Genomic DNA, 22,175 nt, shown 5'->3' with positions numbered 1-22,175 from the left:
CTTTGCATAACATTGGGATAAAAATTTCTCCTACAAATTTAGACTGTGCAGTTCCATTCTTTCGGATTAAGCACAAGAAACCCACAAGATATATCTTTTGTTCTGCTTAAACTTTGATGGAAGAGTGAAGAAGTACTGAATATTAAGAGTGGTATTTTCCTTTAATAAAAAGCATAATCTTCTAGTAGCATGATTTTCTGGAAAATGATTTTGATGGATGAATCACTTGGCCCATCAAATTCTGCTAGGTCCAGAATGACAGTGTAATTCTGGATGGTATTTGCTGTACGGAATTCTCATTTGTTCCTCGTGAATGGGCTTTTTAAGAATACCAGGCTTTGCTCACCGCATACGTATATAAAACAACATTTTAGGAAAAATTCTTCAAGGTAGCTGCCAAGAAGGAAAGGACTTCAACTGTAACACCCAGGAGAGTCAGCCCCAAAAATACTACAAAAATGTATCACTGCTTAAGCACGCTTGAAGAAACGTCATCCCAAGGCATCGCTGAGGGGGGGGTGGCGTTGCAGCAGCCACCCAGCCCCTCCGGCCAAGCCCTCTGCACTATCAGTTTCCCAGCACCAAGAGGTGGGTGTCTTTTTTAATTATTTTTTTTTTTTTACAGTTCAATTTTTAGGCCCTGCTCAGCATTTTCTCTCCAAGTTGGGAAAAAAAAAAAAAGTTTTATATCACAGGTTTTCACCTGATAATTTCAAAAACAGGAGAAAAGGAAACTGAAGTGTCCTTCCCTCTAACACTCAGCTGTCCACAACTCTAAAGTAAAACAGAATTTGGGACAGAAAATTTAGGATCAATCTGAAGAGATCTGAACTCGTGACATGTCGAAGCATTTCAAGAAAAGACCCGGGAATTTTGTGCTGGTACAAGAGGCTGCCCAGGGCCCTGCTGTGCAGCAGAGCCCGTCCGGGCACGCTGAGCCCCAGCAGCCCCCAGCCAGACTCAGGCACGTCTCCATCAGAGAGCAGCAGCGAGAACAGAAATCTTCTGTGAAGTTGCATTAATATTTTTCGAGCTCTTTGAAGTCGAAAAGCACTACAAATAACACATGTATTATAAAGTTTTGGGATAAAGCATTCATTGGTGCTCAGATCTGAGTATGAGCTGGGGAACTCTGCCTGTCTCTCACTGTGAGAGACAAGTGCAAGTCTTCAAGTTGTCACTGAACCACTCTGAAACGCTAAATCGTTTTGAAATCTTATTTTTGGGTACAGAGCTGACATTCTTAATTTGCATTTTTATTGTTCTGGAAAACAAGAGGCTAGTTTCTAGGGAGATTCTTTACATGTGACAACAGAAAGGAAAGTAGTTGTGTGACCCCTGTGGTGGCTGTCCCCAGGTTGGGATATTCAGACACAATGCAGATTAATCTAAGCAAAGCACAAAGGCATTCCCAGCTCAGCCAGCATCACCAAAATAACGTCACCTTGGACATGCAATGGCTTGAGGTAAGTGAGGTTTGGGGATGTGGGTCTAAGTTCATTGCCCCACGTGGACCGGGGGCATGTCCTGCACACCTCGGAAGCCCTTTGTCCACACCATTTCTGTAGCACCGTCCCTCTCCCGCAAAGCTGCTTCTGGGACAAAGTCATTTCTAGGTGGCTCCTTACCCTGATGGACCAACTTGTTGCCCAGCCAAGGAGCTGCTTACTCCACGATATTCAAGAGGAAGACGTACTTATCTCGGATGAACACATCCTGGAAGGTCTCACCCATTTCACCCACACTCCTGCTTGTGTCAGGGCTGAACCGCTTCACTCAAGCCCCAGTGAGGTCAGTGGAAAAGATTCCCAGTGAGCGCTGGGGTCTGGCCTGGACCCAGAGGTTTTACAGCCTCTCTGGGCTCACTTTACTCACGAGGCAGAGAAAACACACAGCTCGTGGTAGCAAGACCTTACACCCACAGACAGCAACTGAGCTGCATGCCTCCGAAAGCTCTTAAACTGGCTGAGCTTGATTTTCTGTCTGCTTTAAGTCGAGGCTTTTTGATCATTCACTACTTCGTATGGGCCCTGCAAGACTGAGAAGCATGTGGATGACTTCATTTTCTTTTTCCAGATATTAAGAAATGCTGATGAGGGACCCATCCATTAAACTGGTCATTGGTATTCACAGTGGGAACAGCGCTGCTCCTACAGCAGGTTTGTTCTGCCATATCTAAATCTCTCTGCCAGGGAGCCGATAATGCGTTTTGAGAGAGTTAACAAAAGTAATTGGCCTTCATAAAGGAAAAAGAATATAATGTTGGGGGGGCGAGCTGCTACCAGTTTCAGTTTTCCTTCTCACAGCTGAGCAAATAGCAGGGAACAGCCACCAAAACTTCAGGAATGTAGCATGAAAACGTGAAAGAAACGTTCTCACTGGTAGGGAGTCGGAATGAAACAGGGATGGGAACCTGGCTGCTACACAGCCAACAGAAGCACACGGGGATTTGGGACAGGGCCAGAGAACCGAGCTGGAAACATGCACCAGAGAGCGTAAGAGGCAAATTAATGATCAATGTGCAAATTAATTCACAGAACATGTAACTGCCACCAGGCACCACGAAATCCTGAGCGTTGGTCCTGCCACTGCCAGACCCATGGACACCTTTGATTATGGGTCTCCCTTGGGCACGTGCCCTTTGCTGCTCTGTAACCAACATCAGTGCCCGTCCCCTCCTCGGGGCACCGCACGTGACACAGTATTGTGAGATACCAGGTGTTAAATCAGAGTCAATGCAACAGAAGACGTGAAGTTTTTTTGTTTATGTAAGAGTGAGATTTGCTGTTAGGCACAAGGCGTGGAGAGAATCTGCTTCTCGTATTTTTAAATGCTGTGTTGTGTGAACTTAATGTGCAGAAAAGGTGCCAGACTAACAACCCTGAAGAACAAAATTGCCTGTTTAGCAAGCAGCTAGCTGAGCTCTCAGAACAGCGTTTATCTGCAAAGAGGTACCACTGCAGAAACAACCCAGCCCCGGCCAGGCCGGGGACAAAGAGCTTGCCCCAGTCTCGCAGGTCAGATGGAGCACAGATGGGCACAGGCAGTGAAGGTTTCATTCAGAAATCTTGGTAAAAAAAATCCTACTCTTCTGTTTGTCCATGCCTGAGAAGGGCCAGCACATGCATGATGCTCGGGTGTTCGACCACCTCGGCATGTAGTTTACAAAGGAACAGGTATGCTTACTTATTTACTTTTCTTTTCATCGATCCCTTTCCACTGTGTCACTTCCTTGTGGCCATCACCTCTTTTTTCTCTCCTTACTTTGACAGTTATGGCAATGATTTCCAGAAAGACCCAAAGATCTAAAAATTTTCCCCCCCTCTGCAACGCAATCCTTGGCCCAGCTGCAGAGAGACGCTTTCTCTCCTGGGCTTGACAGCTCTGGAGGGATACAGGCAATAAAGAGGTCATCAACGTCAAGACACGGCTGTTTGCAGCACTACACCCTGCCAGCCCCAGGAGATTAACACCGAGCCCTTGGGCTCCATCCAGTGCGCTGCAGCTGGACGTTTGCATGCCAGGAACCTGACCGATGTGCAGACATGGTTTATAGAGGAAACCTGTTTAAACTTCATTTAAAATAAGCATCCACTTTCCATGGTGGGACAGCATCCTTTTGAATGTTGTGTTACTTTTATAACTTAAACACCGGTCTGTTCCGTACCATAAACACCACACACAACTATAGGATCTGTTTTAAATGCATCTACTTAAATTGTGTCCCCTTTCCAGCATCGCCAAGGGGCAAGAAAAGAGCATCACATCTCTGCTTTGGCTGAAGTAGAGGATGAGATTGTTCTTGCTTTGTCATACTTGATCAAGACCAGATATTAGGAAGGATTTCTTTGCAGAAGGGGCTGTTGGGCGTTGGAATGGGCTGCCCAGGGCAGGGGGGGAGTCCCCACCCCTGTAGGGGTTGAGGAGTCGGGCTGACCCAGCGCTGAGGGATCTGGGGGAGTTGGGAACTGTTAATGTTGGGCTGATGGTTGGACTGGATGATTTTCAAGGTCTTTTCCAACCTAGACAATTCTGCAATTCTGTAAATTCAAGCTATGCAGACATCACATATGCACACTCTGCATCTAGACAGAGAAATGCAGAGAAGGGAATGAACTCCGATTTCCACTCTACTTTCTTTTTAAAAGAACCAGCAGCACAGGTCTGGTTTGGCAGGGCTGCACCCCAGGGCTCGGCTTCAGTTTTGTGCCCACTATCACTGGTCTCACTGGGAGCACCGCAACGGCTTTACAGTCGGTCTTGTGAAAAGATTTGCCCTTCGGGAGGGAGCAAGTCTTACGGAAAATGGACTGACATCTTCTATCTAATCTTGGATAATTCAGATCACAGAGCATTTTCTGTAATTTATCAGAAGCATCTATTAACCCTTAATGAGGTAAAAACTCTTCAACATTTCTCAACTAAAGCTAAAGCTGCCCAAACCCCTCCACCAAACTGACATTTCCATTGCATTTGCTGTCAATCATTTTCTTGAACAAACAAACAAACAAAAAAAATTAGAACGATTCAATCCTTGCTCCCTGACACAGCTAACAAAAAGATACCAGCACAAGTATTGCTATACCAACAGAAACAGCCAGTATTTCATGTCAAGGAAAATGATGTGCAAATTTTTATAGGTACCATAGATCATCACCATCCGTCCTGACAAGTTAATTGACTGCAGTTTTTCTAGGAAAACTAGAAACTTAAAAAACTAACAAAACAAAGGAAATGAGTTGAGCATGAAGCATCACGGGCTTATTGCTCTGGAAATGTGCACATTCTGATATGCTTGAGCTCACTCTAAAAAGAAACTTCACAGTGGTCAAACACACTGCTCTCAGTGCTACCTACAGTAGAGGTATTACATACAGAGCAAAAGAATTGCTTATAGAGCATGATCTAGGGAAAAAAAAAAAAAAAAACAAACAGCTGAACTTGACAAATCTGGGAACAAAGCATTAATTAATCAAAGCAGGGAAGAGTACTCACCGGGTCTGTACAGTCGATAGCAGTATTCACATACTGCTAAGGGTCAGTAATGCCAGAGCACACACAATTAAAACAGTCAAACAATGCTAGATGATGCCTTCCAGGATCTGTGAAGAAGAAATGGAGGCAAGGGCTTTGGTTCTGACTAGCCAGCTTTTATGTGTAAGAGTTATTTATCAGCTGTATTGTGGAAGCCCTTAAGGCTGCCATTGGAAGAGCAGCTGAGCACTACACAGGGTGAGGGTTTAAGCTAGACTGAACGGGGAGGGGAATCACCCCTGTGACATCTCTTGGTTACGAGGAGCTGGACACCGTGGGCAGACCCGAGTGCATTCCCAGGTGGATCCACTGCACTTGGGTGTCCTTGGGAGCAGGGAGACCAGCCCACAGCACAGCCTGTGGCAGCCAGAGAACTAACCAAGACGGACACACTGCGAGAGCCCTGCCCGAGACCTTGGCTGCACAGGAGCTTTTTTCAGAAACAGGTTGACAACTGCAGGCAGGAAGGGCAGGAGCAACCCAGGCAAGCACGTTCACGTCCCATGGCGTAACAAAGTTTACCCAGGACACCAAAGGGAAGTGCTATACTGTCAAAAGGTGTAAAAGTTATTTCAGAATCCATCTCCGAGTTACCTCTTCACTCATGGAAGGGAGCAGAACCTTCTCCAGTTTCTTTTTCTGACTTAGGAAGGCCAAGTTTAAATCTTGCAGCCTCATAAGAATTCAGTCTTCAAACGTACCCAGGGAAACCTACCAGCTGCACTCAGTAAATAGCTTTTTAAAGGGGGGGGAGCCTATTTGAAATGGAAAAAAAAGGTTAATTTTTTATGGAGTTCAAATAATTTCTTAAAAATCTTTCTCTCAATTCTCTGGAAGTTCTTAACACCACACTGACAATGTCCCATGAGATACCCAAATTTTTCTCATGAAAAACTGGAATTAAAGAGAATAAAACCAGAACTTAATATTAAATAAAAGCTTTCTAAATTTAGGTCAGAATGACCTTCTGATTTAAATTTTCCACAGACAACAAAGCAGGTTCACTCCTGGACAAGGAACATCAGATTTGGCAAATAATTGTACTTTTAAGTACAATTTTAGCTATTAAAAAAAAAAAAAGTCACGGAGCCAAATACTTGGTGTATATGTCTAAGCCTCCATTCACTTCCTCTGCATTGAGACAACTTACACAAACCAAGAATCTAAACTCATCATTTTGAATTTTCACTGTTAATTGCAACAGCTCCATACTTACAGTGCTGCCTGAGCCAGTGCCCACTGGAGCCATCTGTAAGGCTTAATTTGATTTTAATAAGAGTTCAATTAAAGCCCTAGAAGAGTTTACAATACAGTTTGGGGTGGTTTTTTTTTTAAACAGCTGTGACTTCAATAAACATTGGATAATTTGCTCTAAAACAAAAGATCCCACTTAGAGCTATATACTTGACATATAATGGCTAGACAAGACATCTCAAAATAAATAATCTTTTGGAAAAAAAATAAATTCTAAGAAATGCAACACTTAGGCTAAACATTTCCAAAGCTGATAGTCAGAAGATCTTTACCACACCACCCTCAAACTCCTGGGCGAGAGCACTTAGGAAAACTTAGAATTAAAACTAGCAGGGATTTTCATAAAGTTATAGAAATGTAACTGCAAGTCATAGAGAAAATGCTCCTTTATCCATAGTATTTTCAGTGTAGGTAAAATGCCAGTGTAAAACAGAAAAAGATGTGGCGAGATGCGACCATCTCCCCCTTAACTAATTGACAGATAGCAGTAAATTAACAAGTGATGTTTATTAGTTTAATATTCAAATATGGTGAACAGAATCAAAAGACTGCTCCATATAAATGAGTGATTTTGAAACCCCTGAAATTACAATGCCAACTCGGCGAAGTGAAGTGCATTTGAACTCTACCTCTCCTCTTGTCATAGCCTTGCACATCTCATCAAGAACTCTTCACAGACTACAACGTTCAGGCACACAGATTCTTCTCACAGAGCAGTGCCAGGCGCTCTGTTGAGGAGAACCGGCGCAGCTCTGCTGAAATTAAAAAGACTGAGGCTAACTTACACTGAGCACACGCCCGGCCCTTGCAAATGAATTTCCCATGGACCTATTTCTGCAGCCGGCAGCTCGGCAAAAACCCATTTAACACAGTAGTTTTGCTTGATTCAAGGTTGCAGAGTTTGGCCTCTACTCATTTTTGGGTCCTCTTGATTTGATGCCCTATGCTGAAGTGCTAAGCATAACTTGGCAGGGGCTTTCCCCTCCCCCAGCATCTTTAGTTTGGTATAGACATTAGGAAATAAATTAATGAGTTATGCATGCTTTTCTTTACAGCAAAAAGAAGGAAAAAGTTTTTCAGGTAAGTTTCTGAGTCAGAAACCAGCAAAGATTTATAATTTAAAAAAATTTATATGCAAACCTCTGCGGTGTACTGAGTTTAAATCAACCCCATTACACAAAGACCTTTGCCTTAAAACATGAAGTCAAATGCAAAAAAAAAAAAACCTGATTGTAACCAGAGCAAAAATCTGATTGAATACAGCAGCAGCCACTGCTCATTAGTAAGGTGTCCCATGGACAGCTGTAAAAATCTGAAATCGCCCCCACACAGCTCTAAAATTTTAATTCTTGTATGTAATAAGTGGAGGAATACTGCAACTACACCCAGCTCAGTCCCTGTAAAATATTTCCCAGATTTAAAGTTATTTCAAGTGTAAAAGGAGGACTACTAATCTGGAGAAACTATACAAACACCCTTCTCTATCTCCCCAGCTGCAAAAGTATGAACAGTGTGCAAGACCAGAAATCTTTATGGACAAAGTTTATCTTCTGAGTTTTCATTCATATTTGTTTCTTTTTAATTTTTAAATATCCCATAATTATGGGGTGGGTTTTTTTTCATTTTGCATTCCTAAAAGGCCAGGTTTGTGGAGAACTTAGCAGAATTCATATAGATAAATAACCTGGTAATCATTCTTATCCCCAGGAGATTTAGATTAATTTGGATACAGCTTTGACAAACATTAAATCTCTTCTTTAATGATGTTCCTCAAACAAAACAGTTAGCAAAATATCTGAATTTCCTTGTATAATGTCACATTTTAATGTAAACATCAAATAATGTACCAAAAGTTTTACTGGAAAAGAAAAAAATTAAAGCGGCACAATTCTTTATACCACTGGAGAAGGGGGGAGGAAAAAGCCAGATTACAAACATTTACACATGCATAGTGGAAAAAAAATTAAACAAACAAACAAAAAAGTATTTTACTAAATTCACGCATTTTCTTTAAAATAGTTATTAAATCTACTAAGCACCAACATACCTAAAAATTTATTTTCAGCTTCATGATTCATTTAAAAAACCTATCAAATTAACTTTTCAAACAAGCTTATATTACTAGCTTGTCCAAAAATAAAATGTAGTTTTTTTGTTTTTTGTTAGTTTTTTTGGGGTTTTTTGGTTTTTTTTATTGTTTTTTTTAAAGTATACCAATACTTTTTATCTGAATGTTTCCAAACAATGGCATAGGTGTCTGCAAAGAATGCCTTTACTTTACCCTACAGTGGATGGAAAATACAATACCACATCATACAGAATCTAAAACTATAAAAGTCTGAGAATGCAGCATCCCTTCACAAAAAAGCTGATAAAACTGAAAGTATTTAGAAGATGCTGCACCTTTATTAAAAAAAAAAAAATTTAAATGAATTTAAGCAGAAATAACATACATTTTTACATTAACTGGCCATTTCTGGTACAGAAACCCAGCAATAGTATGCTAATGTTATTGAATAAATGTAAATGCTACTTACAATCTCCTCAAATACAATTTAAACAAACTTTTTTTTTTCTTTTTTAAAGTTGTACAGGAAACCTCTCAGCTGCTAGTTTAATGCAACATATCATTAACATTACACAAATTAAAAAATAACATGTGTGTGTTTTCCTACAGAAAAGCTTCCAAAAAAACCCGACCCACATCAAAAAATGCAAAATAATGGAATATAATTAAAAAAAAAAATTAGTTGCAAGTCTAGCAGCAAAGCAATTAAGTGAGGATATATTTACTAATATAAACAAAGGGAATATTTGCAACTACAGGTGAAGCCCCAACTACCTTAGATCTACTGACACAAATAAAAATTAAATTCTCTCTAAAAAAAATAATCTGATTATTTAAAATAGGAGTAAAAGCCATTGCTACCTGATGAACTACCTAGGCTAAGTTCCTGAAACAAAGACAAAGGGTCGCTATTCTTTTTTGTCTGCTCAGGAGGAGGTTTGGGCTTTGGTGGAGCCCGCAGAGCACTTGCGTAGGACATGACAGGCTTGCTCCCACCAGCGTTCTGCTGGCTGCTGCTGTTCGACTCGACGATCTGCTTGTTGGGCATGAGAGGTGGGAACTGGCCAAGATGCTGTAGCACGCTGTAGTTGAAGGAATTGGAGAGCTGTATGTTCTCGGCCTTCAGGTGTTCCTCTGGGGGCTTGACCGTCTTCGGTGGAGCTGCGAAAGGAGCAACCAGAGTTTGTCTAAATAAACAGCTCTGACTTAGGAAATCTATCTACAGTAACCCCCAAGCAAGTACTGAGGGGCACTGACACAACATCTCCTGGTAACCTCCCCCCCAGTTCTCTGTGTTTAGTCACTCTGGGTCCAGGGAAATTTTTTATAATAAAAGTTATCTACCTTCATTTCCAACTACTGCATCCTGTATTATCCTTGTCAGCAATGTTGAGAAGACTGACATTATTAAATATGTTCTCCACATGCATGCACCTATAGAGTTTGTACCACTGAACCCGCAATTCTGCACAGCTGGATTTCATAAATGCACTGAAGGTGAGCCGCTTCAGAATGGGATATACTCTAAACACTTCATCCACGGAGACAGCACAAAGAATATTTCATTCTTCTTCCTTTAGAGCTTAATAGGCTACAATTAAAATTTACAGCACCATATATAATTCATTCTCAAACAGCAATTCAGACTCCTGAATGCCAACCAATTAATTATTGATATTTTAGTCTGAATGCATTCCTGCCAATTGGTATGTTCTTGCTCCACATTTAACAACTTCTGTAACTATCAGAAAAAATGGCACTCTAAACCATAGGTATAAAACTGCTTTCAAGTGAATTTCCTGAATCCTAATGAGGAATCTTACTTTTGTCTGAGGAATTCTGCTGTCTTGCATAGCTAGAGAAATTCTACACTGAAATGAAGGTATACGTTCTATCTAAAATAAATCTAGGAGTTGAGCAACAGATACATTCTGTAATTACTTCAATCTTTAAATGTATAATGTTATTTTTAAAGTGCACGTACAAAAATGTACCATCAAATTAGTACAAAAGTAGAAAAACAAAGTATGAAGTTTCTCACTGGAAAGGTCACACACAGGCTTTTGTTTTTGATAAAGTGCCTAAAAAAAAAAAATCCAACCCATAGAAGAATGAAAAACCAGAGGTAAAACAGTTTTGTTAGGGTTGCTATGACTCTCAAAACCCCCTCAGAACACAAGCAAAAAAACCTCCCCGAAATAACCATAGCGCTCAAGAGAAGACAAGCAGGGCCAGAGGTGAAAACTATGTGCAGTAGAGAAGTCTAACAGAAAAAAAAAACCAAAATAAACATCTTGAATAAGAACTTATATAATTTCCTTCCTATCAACAACAACAAAAAAAAAAGCAATGCAAATCAAGGTCTCAAATTTCAATTTTGGGAAGTGCCTGCATATACCAAAATGGAGCTATTCACAGCAGCTCTCCTTGCACTCAATAAATCCAGGCTGATATAACCGAGTACTTGTGCCGTGGCCATTTCTGATGTAGAGGGAATGTAAGTCCTTGAACGGTCTGGTGTCATGATCGCTCACTCCCAGGCAATGAATACAGGCACAGGACTAGTTCACAGCATCTCATTCTCATGGATTTTTATTTCACGGATAAAAATCAATAGTAACCAGAAACACTAAAGTTATTGGTCATTAACCCTTAGCACTATAAAACACATTTGGGCTTTAAATACGATCATCAGAGCCAGTGAGCTGTAAATGCAGAAAGGCAGAGCAGCCATAAAAATGGAGATTTGTTTGCATGAACGATTAGATACAGGGCAATGCTGCATACGCATTTATTTACAAAACAGAAACCATGCTTATCTACAATAAAAAAAAATATTTTCATAGCAAATGCAGATACGAGTCAAAACTTGCCCCTTTCGTTTAGGATTTATTATTTGACAGTAAACGTATAGATATGGTTCTTTTTTCACACACGTATTTCCTCTGAGGATTTTACTCAAACACATTCTCAACCTTTACATTAAAGCGAGGAAATGCGGTATCAGCTGATCCCAACATAATCTTGCTAGGGTTCCTGAACTCCTATTAGATAACCACAGAGCCGAGAGAGCAACTTCAGAGATGGATGCCACATAATATCACGCATTCAGCTCCTTGATCTTCAGTAAAAATATAAATAGATTGAAGGAGAGGCCCTGAACTTGAAGCTTTGAATTTACCACTAAAGATGCTGCCGTAAATATGGTTTTACAAAATAACATTTTCACACTTTGGAAATGAAAATGCACATTAGGAACTTAACTCTTGAATGCTGTCACTAATATAAACAGCTTATTTTCATTCAGTCTAAGACTGCATGTTTTTCCTTCACAATTACTATACTCTGAAACAGAAGATGGTTTAGGTTTATAAAATTTGACCCAAAGCAATTAGATCTTTTAAGGGCAATAAAACCAGCTTCTAAGTAATTTTTCAAGTTATTGTTTTTAATATTCACCCTGAAATATTGTTCATATTTTTATTACTATCTTTTTAACTATAGTTTGAGATCCTTAAAGTAAAATCATAGAGAAAAAAAACTGTACTATCTTGGCAATTTTGTTTTTCACAAACATTGAAAATATCAAGAACAGAAGAAGAGCTACACTGCTCCAACCTCTACTTGCAGATTTTTTTTTTAATCACTGAAAAGTTCATTTAGTTTCTTTCTGCTAAATCAATCAGCACTGCTACTACCACCAGGGAAGCCAGATTCAGTGTGATTCTTCCACAGTGAGGGTTTAAACTTCATCATCACTTTGATGAAGTAGCTGAATTTACTAGGAAATATACTGCAATTACTAATCCAGTTTACGTCATTTCTCCCCCAGACTGTAATATCAGTAAGAAATACCGTTGATTTTGGAAACAAATAACCTATCTTGCAAATAAATCCCACCAGTTACTTCAGCTCCTTTTAACTCAGTTGCACTCGAAACCACTGTGAGAGTATGTGGGTTTACTGCAACTTTTGTGAGAAGACTAAGAAGCAGTGTTGCTTTGTTGATGAAGAAGACTCAACAGTATTCTTCTTTAGTCATCAGCAACGTTCCAGACAGTTAACAAGATGGCAAATGAGAATAGGATTACTCTAAGCAAACCTTTAACTACTAAAACAATGAATACTTCAGAAACCTCTGCTTTAATTAGTTTCAGGATTTGAAGAGATGGAAGAAAACATTTTGTGAAAAGGAGAAAAAACCCAAACTAAAACAAAACAACGCCATCACCGCCAACCCTTTCATTTAGGCTTGCTCACTCCAGCCTAAAAAGGCTACTTAGCAGAGCAGAGAAGCAAAGATCAAGTCCGCACCTACCTAACAACTCCCGGGGTGGAACTGCTCTGTTGGCTCCGTTGCATGGAATGTTTGGGTATGGGGCAGATGAGGAGGAGTTTACCCACAACTCAGGTGGTGAGTAGTTGAAAGATGACTGGTTACTGTGGTCCTGAAGCTCTTTACACTGACCAAGACTATCTTGAGGAGTGCTTAATTCTTCAGAACAAGCCTGGACTGAACTAGAGGAAATTCTTCTTTGGTACAACGGCCTGCCTGGTCCTCTTGGTTCATACTGTAAACAAAAAAAACAAAACAATAAAAGGCCTTTTGCTCCTTTTATTAACTGCATGTATCAAATACCATTTTTTCCATCCAGTTTTTTCCCTGCGATGTCTTACAAAAAAAAGTAAGAAAACAGAAGATCTTTGTATTTAGAAAAAAAACCTAATACACATCAAGCTGTGTTCTATATTGCGGTCACTGATAATGTATTTTAACCATACAAAACAGACACAGAATTTTAAAGGAAGTGCAAAGAGTGTCAACTGAGATTTCTTAATTCTTATCAACCTTTACATCTCACACTCCTACACGTGGGAGATGTATCACATAGTGAGGAGGAAGATACCAAGCATTTAACAAATGAAGCAAAGAAAGCACAGAAACATACAAGAGCAAATGTTCAATGCCAATGTAGAGAGAAAAAAAAAATGGCTTTTTAATTTCCCAAAGACAAATGAGTGACTTGTATAGCCTGATTTGGGGAAGCATGACACATTTGTATACTAGATTTTGTGTATGTGCACACAGAACAAATGCTCTGGAGAAGTGTGCGCCCTCAGAAGACATAATGCAGAGAATTTTATCTGAAACCCCAGAAACTACCTGCTTCCATAAATCCTGTAGATGAAAATGGCAAGAGCTCCATTAATTAATGTGTTGGCTTCAAGAGTTCAGATTTAAGGACTCTCTCAACTTTCTTAAAATTCAAAGCAAGTCTGTTGTATTACAGTTTATTTTTAAAAATAAACACAGTATTTGCTCCCTTCTGCACTGTACTAACAAGAGCACAGATAACAGAAAAAGTCATAGAAGGAAATCTATACTTGGTAAAGGGAAAAAGTAAACATCCCAATGAAATGTCATAAAAAAATAGCTAAGTAAACATCACATAACTTGGCTGCAATTCCCCAGTGTTGTTGTTATATCATCCACAAAAAAATAGACAGGGAAAAGGAGTGCATGGAAGAAAACTGTAATGTATCACTATAGCCACCACAGATTATGATACAGCAAGGGAACAGCACTTAGATATCCTGTCACTCTACTCTCTTGAGGGTATTCAACACCAAATAAACAAAATTCAGAAGTTACTGCCTGAATCATACACAAAAAGTATATTCTTTATTGAATTTAGTAGGCAATTTTGGTAAGCAATCAGGAAGTTATTAAAGTTCTGGACCTTGCAAGTACAGGACCAGATAAAGTGAAGTATTCCCTTTGATACGCAATTCAAATCTGGTTTGACTAAACACATGCAAAAGCTTTCAAGTACCAAGTCAGTGAACACTTTTATAAATAGTGATAGAGAAAACAGTTTAGTAAGGATATCAAAAGTCATCACATCTCCCCTGACACCTGCTTTATATGAGGGATCTCTGGTAAAAATACACCTCAAACTGCATTTTGCTTTCTTTGTGTATTCAGTTCTACCTACCAGCTGAACTAGTAGTCTTGGAAACTTTACAAGCAAGTCTCTGTCTTGTAACCCTTTTACTGCATTTGGCATTTCTGTCACATATTTTGAAAGGAAGAAGAAATAAGAACTAAAATGAATTTGCACTAATTATGTAAAAGCTCACTCTACTTGTCTTCAGATAGCAGGAGCTGTCACAAACTCTATAGGAATATTTATTAGTTTATTACTGCGGAAAAGCCATTGTTCCTATGTGCCACTGTACCGAAGACATTAACTGTTGTCAGAAAGTATTAGATCTTATACAAGGTGGTGTGGCTTAGTGGACCGAGACAAAGAATTTCTGAATGTCTGTAAAATCAAACCTTACTACAGCTCTGAGCAGGCCTGAGGACTCCATTAACTTCTCTGAATCGGTATAAGACAGAAATTTGTAAGGTGCACTGGAATTCAATTTCAGTTATTTTGCTCAGGCACATAAACTAAATATTTTCTATTTTCAAGTCAAAAGACAATTAAATATGTATTATGTGGGATAGTGATGAGCAGGGATACTCCCACAGTTTCTGCAAAAACTTGACAAAAATGAATCACAGAACAAGCCACTTTATGTACAAATATCGGATTACATGTAGTCAGTGCAAAGTTATCCCATATTATTAATTCTGACATGCCTGGAATACAACCTGGCTCCAGCATACTCCATGTCTACATATCATACACTCTTTAGCACTCCAGATTCCAACAGGGATTAAAAACTCCTGTTTGGAACGTGACCTGCCCTAGCTGTATGTGCTTGCATAGTCTGCATCCCATAACACAGACCCTCAGAATCCAGAACAAAAAAAGATCGAGAGGGATAGAGCCAGCTCTGGTGTGGCAGGGTTTGTGCTGGACCCAGAGTCTCACAGCACAGCTGGTTATCTCTGCACTGATTTCCAACACTCCCAACCCCCAAAATACACAGGAGGGCTTTACACAGAATTATCTCAGGCCAGGTGGGATTTATTAAATCAGGTTTTGTACCACGTTGAAACAACTGTACTGCTCTGGTTTCAAGTTTGTATGAAAAGTAACTCAACCAACTGGCTGGTTTATTCAAGCTGACTTTCCACAGAGTTATTGCAGGAGTTTTCACCCAGGGTGTGGTTAATTTGCACTCCAGACAAATTACATGCAGATAACAGAGCAATGAGTGCAAGAAAACTCTGTGTATCATTCAAAAAGCCAAGACCTCCTGTGCAGTAGAGGAAATGTTATACCTGCAGTGATGAAAACCACGAATACGTACAGGGTGAACAGAGAAGACAGAGAAAATTTCTACCTCACAGAAATTCCCAGGGTGAGCTTTTAATACGTGAGGCATTTTGCATTCGTAACCACTTCAAAATATAATTTGATATTAAAATGACAGGACAATGGCATGCACAGACAGAAATACCTACCTCTTCTAAGCTGTGGAGCGAAGAAGCAGATACTGCTCGAGATGCGAGTGGATGAAATGGCTCCTGACCGACTGCATGCTGATGATTCTGTATTTGTATAAAAGGGTTTTGTTGTGACCTATGGGGCAATGGAGGTATACCATAGTGAAAGCCCTGCCCCATAAGGTGATTCTGCTGTAGGTTAGCATAAGTCCACGATCCGTCAGGTTGCAGGTATTTCAGGGGAGATGGGGTTATATGTTCAGATGGCATTGAGAAAGGGGGATTGTATATTTGGGGTAAATGCTGCTGAAATGCTGGGTTACTGGGTATTTCAATGTCTCTGTTGTTTTCAGTGAAGTTAGGAAAGTGAGCACTGTGGTTAGAGTTGCAGGAAGGAGAAGGGAGTGCTGGTGGGCTTCTGGGCTGAACTTGTCTGTATTGCAACAGTCTTGACTGAGGGGGTGGCATTTCAGCTAAGTCCCGACTTTCACTTTGATCACGGTGTGACAGTTCTCTGAGCAAATCCTGGAATCTGTATTGACAGAATAAACGTATCAAGAAAAAGAAAAAAATGTTTTGCTGAAATCCCACTCTTTTTGAGGTGAAGAAAACTCAAAGCACACAACACTGAATTTAAATATACTCATATTTGCGCTTACTGACCCTAACTTCAAAGGATATGACTGTGAGCAATCAGAAATTTAGGCACAAGAGGATTAACTGGATGAAATACCTACCTGAATCATCTCAAAGTTTTAATAACTCTTGAGATTTCCTTGTCAGTCAGAAGAATCAATTTTTTGTTATCTCTTAAGAGACAACTAAGGAAAGGATTTCCTGCTTTACTATACAAAGTAAAAAACTTCACATAGTTAAAGAAAATTTTAACCCCTTAAATGGCAAAAACCCAGAACAACCAGTGATTCTCATTTGCACAATACACTTCCAAACTTCTTCAAACGGTCAAGAATATTCAATGCAGCACTTCAAAAAGTCAGATAAGAGAGCACTTAGATGCTTTACCATGGCTATAACAAACCAGATGGAAAATAAAGCATAGTGGGAGATGACAGTAAACAGAGGCAATTTAAAAATCCAGCCTTTACAATATACATGATTAAAGCTGATGATCACTGGAACCATTTTCCTGTTTATTTTCAACAGCTTCCTTTCTTGCCCCCTAATGCTCCATTCTCAAATATAAGCTTTTTTTTTTTTTTCATCTGCTGTAAAAGCAAAGTATTTTTCAAAAGGAAGAAAAGTTTTGGTTTCATTGGGAAGGGGTCGGTTTGTTTCTTTCCAAGCACACAAATCTGAGACTGCTAATTCAATTTGAAGAATTTACAACTTAAATAGGCCTTAACTACACTCAGATGCCTCTTTTTATAAACAGAAGGTTGTTACTCTCTATCCATTCCTTATTCCATTAATACAGCACTGAAAAGCTCCATTGAAGTATTTTTTCCATGACAGCTTTACTACCCAATATACTAACAGAATAAAGCATAACACATAATAAAAGTATAGTTGTAAGTCAGCCTGCCAACTATTTTAACCTTCATAATAACAGCAGCAAAAAGCAATACTTTCAGTGTCTTGCACTTGATCACAGTGTTACAGATAGGTGCCCACTGCTCAATTTTATACAAGCTCTGATGACTCAGTAAACAAATACCTTGAATATGTAGCCTCTGTTTCATCTTCTGTATTACTGGCAAGTTTCCAGTTTGCCCTAACTTGCTGCTGTTGATGCAATCCAATTGGTTGCTGAGGAAGATGTGGTAGATGAGGATGGTGATGGTGTTGATATGGAATAGTGCCTTGACTGAGATAGGCATTATGTTCATTCCATTGCTGTAACCTGGCTTGTTGTTGCTGCCTTATTGTTTCCAAAGCTACATTTCCATGCATACGATCTATAAAAATAGTTTTAAAAAAAAAATTTATCTAATGCCCCTTTTTAAAGATCTTTATGTCAGAAAAAAAAATATATACTTTTTACACAGTATATTCCAGGGCCTATTATATACTAACTGCATTGCAGTGTATAACCTGGTTCTTTAAATCATATGGAAAATCATATAAACATGAAATCTTCTAATAAAGTGCTGAATATTCAAACATGCCTCAAGCAGCAAATTATGCTCAATGACATTACTTATGGAAACTAACCCAACAATGACCCAATTCAGAGCGATATGCCTGAAAAGGTAAATACCTCCTTCATTTTCACTTCAATGTAGTTATAATTGCACACTCTGAATTTAAATAAAGAAAAGTCACCTACCTAAAGTGTCCCCTAAAGGCATTCCTGATGGATTCTCTTCAATGAAGTTGTTCAAGTGGGTTGGCAGAACAGGGTTGTGCTGTGCAATAGGCCTCAAAGGATTATTGACTTCTTGTAACATAGGTGGGGGGTGTTGTTCTGAAATCACAGCATCTACAGCAGGAGAATGTGGTCGGTGGGGAATTGGATTATTAAAAAAAGATTGGCTGGGGCCTGCCTGATAAGCAGGGGAAAGCTGCGAAGGTTGTGGAGGCTGCTGATTCAAATGATTATGCTGCTGAACTACCTGGCTTTGCTGGGGTGGCATTTGGTTTTGCTGTTCAGGCAAATGATTTTGTTGTTGACTTAAAAGGTTTTGCTGCTGTTGCAGAGGATATGGCTGCCTTGGTATCTGTGACAGGTGCTGGAAGTGACGATTGGGAACTGCATACTGTGAGTGGGGTGGGGTGAGATGTAGATTCAGCTGCCTGGGGTTAAGATTCTCTTTGCGATGAAATTTAGCATTAGGATAACCAACACTGGAACGTGACTCTGGGCTTCTATTCTGAGAATTTGCTTCTAAGTCAACCTAGAAAAAGAGAACAAAAAACTTTGAAAATTCACATTAAAAAAACAAACAAAAACATGTTAGGAATTAATAGATTCATTAAAAGAATTAATATTAAAAACCAAAACAATCCCCATAAACCCAAACAAGACAAACCCACCTGCTTGGATTCTAGAGGTTTCTTCTCAGGTGTTCGAATTTTACTGATTTCAGGTCCAGCAGTGTTTTCACTTTTACCTAAAAACATTTATGAAATTAATATTTCAATTAAACAATTATTTGGGGGGGGGTGGGTGTCCTCCCCAGATAAAGGAAAATTTAGACATATTAGTATAGCATTTACAGAATAAATACTTTCAACATATCTATCTAATTTATCCAAATAACACTTTTCCTTTAATCGCTGCAATTTGTTCATTAATCATCACTAAGTAGTTCTTCAAACTTAATTGCAAATAACATCAGCAGTAATAACCACTGGACTGCAGAACAGAGACAGACCAATTATACCCTCAACAGACACACCCCCTGACTTCGATTACTTCCTCCTCTGAATCTCACAATATCTTAGTTATTCTATTTGTATGGGAAATCACAGGTTATTTCCCCAAATCTGTAGATCCCTCAGTGACACTTAGAGAGAAAGAACGAAAGAAATCCTTTCCACAATATCCTGTTTGAAGTACAAACTCCCTCAAAACAAAGCCAATTTCAACAACTAACCATTTCGACTTTGTTCATGTTGCTCCTTGTCTTGATGCTGAAGCTGCTGCTGCTGTCCTATGCTAACGGGTGAATGATGTCCCAGGCCGTAAGGGATAGGAGACCCACGCCCATGTGCCTGTAACAGGTTCATATTATATGCCATAGCTGCTTGATGAGTAATGATTCGGGGGTCAACTGCAAACCTACCCTGATACCCCGTCCATGGTACCTACGTAATTTACCAAAAAAAAAAAAAAAAAAAAAAAAAAAAAAAAAAAAAAAAAAAGCAATCTGTTATGGTATGTTAAAGGAAGTAAAATAACAAGCAAACTCACATTACATCAGGAACGATCAGTTTTCCATACATCAGATGGCCTAACGCACAACTACAGGGGGTGCTGGAAAGGGAGAGTGATAAGGGCAGGCCTAGCAGCCACGGAAAAGAGCAAAGATTTTGGAGGACTACCCTGGACAAAAATTTTTGTCTCCAAATCCATTCTTGTTTCAGTGGTTTCAAAATTCAGAGAGGAAAGATTGATGGACAAATTGTATTTTAATAAACTTTAATCTCTTCTCTCAATAAATAGAAGTGGGTGAGGTTCAAGATAATAAAAAGCCCTTTCCCCTGGTAGTTAAAAGAGACATTAGGCTATGTCACAGGGGGGGAAAGAGAGAGAGAAGCCTTGAACCTGAGGAATTCTTTATAGTCCTTTTACCACCCAGTGCTGTAATCCTGTAACCCAGAACGAGCAGGCATACCATACCTCTGCACCCACTAGACACCTAGTGAAGTTAACAGGACTAGCGGTAGAAGCAAAGACTATCCGTTTGTTAAGAATGACAGGGCTGCTCCAAAGTGTCTATGCTACATAACACATGTATTGCAGATCATCTTCCTAAATATTTGAAGTAAAATCCACCTCCTGAAAGCATGTAAAAAAAGTCAGGAATTTTTAGGACATTTTAAATTTTATTCCTGAAAGGAATGCAAAGGAAGACAGCTCTGGATCAAATTAGTCCAATCTCACCCTGTAGGGAATTTATTAAAAAGAGGAAAATGTATGAGTAAGAGGAGAGTGCAGGGAAAGTAATCATCAACACTCAGACTGACAAAGCATCCTTTACTGATGGCAGCAGACAACCTCTACATGTTTTTACCTTGGAAATGGAAACTGCCTTAAACAAAGCAAAGAGATCATTTTATCTCACACGAACATAAACACATTTTACTTCAGTCCCTACATGTTTTAAGTGTAACAACTTTCATGCAATTCTTCTTTTAAATTAGTATTTGCCCTTGAAACGTGCACTTTGAACTTTAGCTTTAGGCTACTATTGCATCTGTACAATCACAAATCATCTCCAACAAGCTTCTTTTCAAAAGCAGCTGTCTCATTAGTACCTCAGTCTTCCCACTTAATTATTTAAAAAAAATCCATCCTCAGGGAAGGTGAGCTCAAAATACTTATTTTTAATATATTTTTTTGATTGGAAATACATAAAAATATATTAACCTTGGAACAATGAGACAGAACTTTTTAAATTATCTTGGTTTGATATTAATATAACGTGAGCAAGCATAACAAAGATACAGCTGCTGGCCTTCTCTTTGCATTTAAATTTATCCATCAAATGAAGATTTCTAGCACGCTAGGAAAATGGAAAGTTTCTTGACCTAGGAAAGAAAACCAATCTATAGCTGCTAGCTGATCTAAGACATACAACTGAAAACAGAGTTCCGACAGCAAGTCCCCTGTACAACATCCGTAACCTAAATTACAACAGAGGACTCGTAACTATTAAAAAACCAAATCAATTGTATGCCAACATATAGCATTATTAATAGTATTAAACACATCTGCACGTCTGGGTTCCATGTCCTTCCCACAGTCTTCAGGAATCATGTACAACACATAACACGTTACTCCACAGCATCACTTCTATAGCCTTTTGGTTTTTCCTCCTGGAATATGTGACTGTGAAGGTTAGAAATAAAGCAGAGACTGCTTCTTTAATTTGTGTAAATTTTGGTGGGATAGTTTTACTTGTAATGCAAAATTCCATACATAAATGTAGCCTAACAGACCTGATTAGGGATCTTCATTGTGTTCTCAAATGCCATTAAGGAAAGGGATTGGAGAGGAAACAGGTTCACTATGAGGTTCTGGAAGGGGAAAACATCCCATTATGCTTATTTTTCTTATCACTTCATTTCAGACACCTTGCACTGCAGACATCCGAAGCTGGTAATTTAAATTGTATGAAGCCGATAAAGAAACAAGCTCCGTCTGAATCGCCTATGTCTCTCCAATGATTAAGAACTGAACTAGGCAATTAATTCAGATGCAGGTACCTCAAGTCAGATGATACAGATTCCACTGGTGTGCCTAAACCCAGAGCTGAGAAAATACATGAAATTACGTGAACATGAAATTGCTTTGAGGCTGCTCAGCGTTATTTGTGGGAGTAATGTTTTAAGTCTTCATTTTCTGGTGGTCCTCTGCACAGCCACTCCTAAAGCCAGCTAAGCCCACAGACCTGAAGTGCTGAAAAAGCTTGCAAAATATTCACTGATTTTACCATTCATTTTTTTTTACATACAATAATTGAGGGAGGAAAAAAACAGAAAATGAATTCTTACAGGCAAAGGCACAGACATGACCATATTTCCTCCATAGACAGCAGGTACATAGAGAATACTTGTCCCAGTGTGTGGATCTATCCTTTGAACAGGACTTGGAGATTTCCCCAGATTGGGGTGAGGTCCCAGAGGAGGAGGGGGAGGAGTATATGCTCGGATAGGATTTCCAATTAGTACAGAAGGATTGGGCTGAACTGAAAAGAAAGAAAAAAAAAATTATATATATATATATATATA

At 39.3% G+C, this 22,175-nt stretch overlaps 1 protein-coding gene across 3 annotated transcripts in view; it reads right to left on the bottom strand.

Moving 5' to 3' along the window:
* Positions 1–6,778: 6,778 nt before the first annotated feature.
* Positions 6,779–22,175, bottom strand: part of HELZ (helicase with zinc finger) — a 74,775-nt gene continuing 59,378 nt past the window's right edge. For all 3 annotated transcript variants that reach the window (XM_026860894.1, XM_026860893.1, XM_026860895.1), the window contains exons 23-30: positions 21,939–22,132; positions 19,316–19,526; positions 18,753–18,829; positions 18,046–18,613; positions 17,434–17,674; positions 15,777–16,290; positions 12,675–12,927; positions 6,779–9,517 (exon numbers count right to left, since the gene is read on the bottom strand). In XM_026860894.1, the coding sequence (XP_026716695.1) occupies positions 9,186–9,517; positions 12,675–12,927; positions 15,777–16,290; positions 17,434–17,674; positions 18,046–18,613; positions 18,753–18,829; positions 19,316–19,526; positions 21,939–22,132 (2,390 nt within the window). In that variant the 3' untranslated portion in view covers positions 6,779–9,185. The remainder of the gene's footprint in view (positions 9,518–12,674; positions 12,928–15,776; positions 16,291–17,433; positions 17,675–18,045; positions 18,614–18,752; positions 18,830–19,315; positions 19,527–21,938; positions 22,133–22,175) is intronic.

The sequence above is a fragment of the Athene cunicularia genome, assembly GCF_003259725.1.
Source record: "Athene cunicularia isolate RWA chromosome 18 unlocalized genomic scaffold, athCun1 chr18_part1, whole genome shotgun sequence".
In the NCBI taxonomy this organism is placed as follows: domain Eukaryota; kingdom Metazoa; phylum Chordata; class Aves; order Strigiformes; family Strigidae; genus Athene; species Athene cunicularia.
The sequence above is the reverse complement of the archived record's forward strand: the minus strand, read 5'-3'. Positions and strand labels throughout refer to the sequence as shown.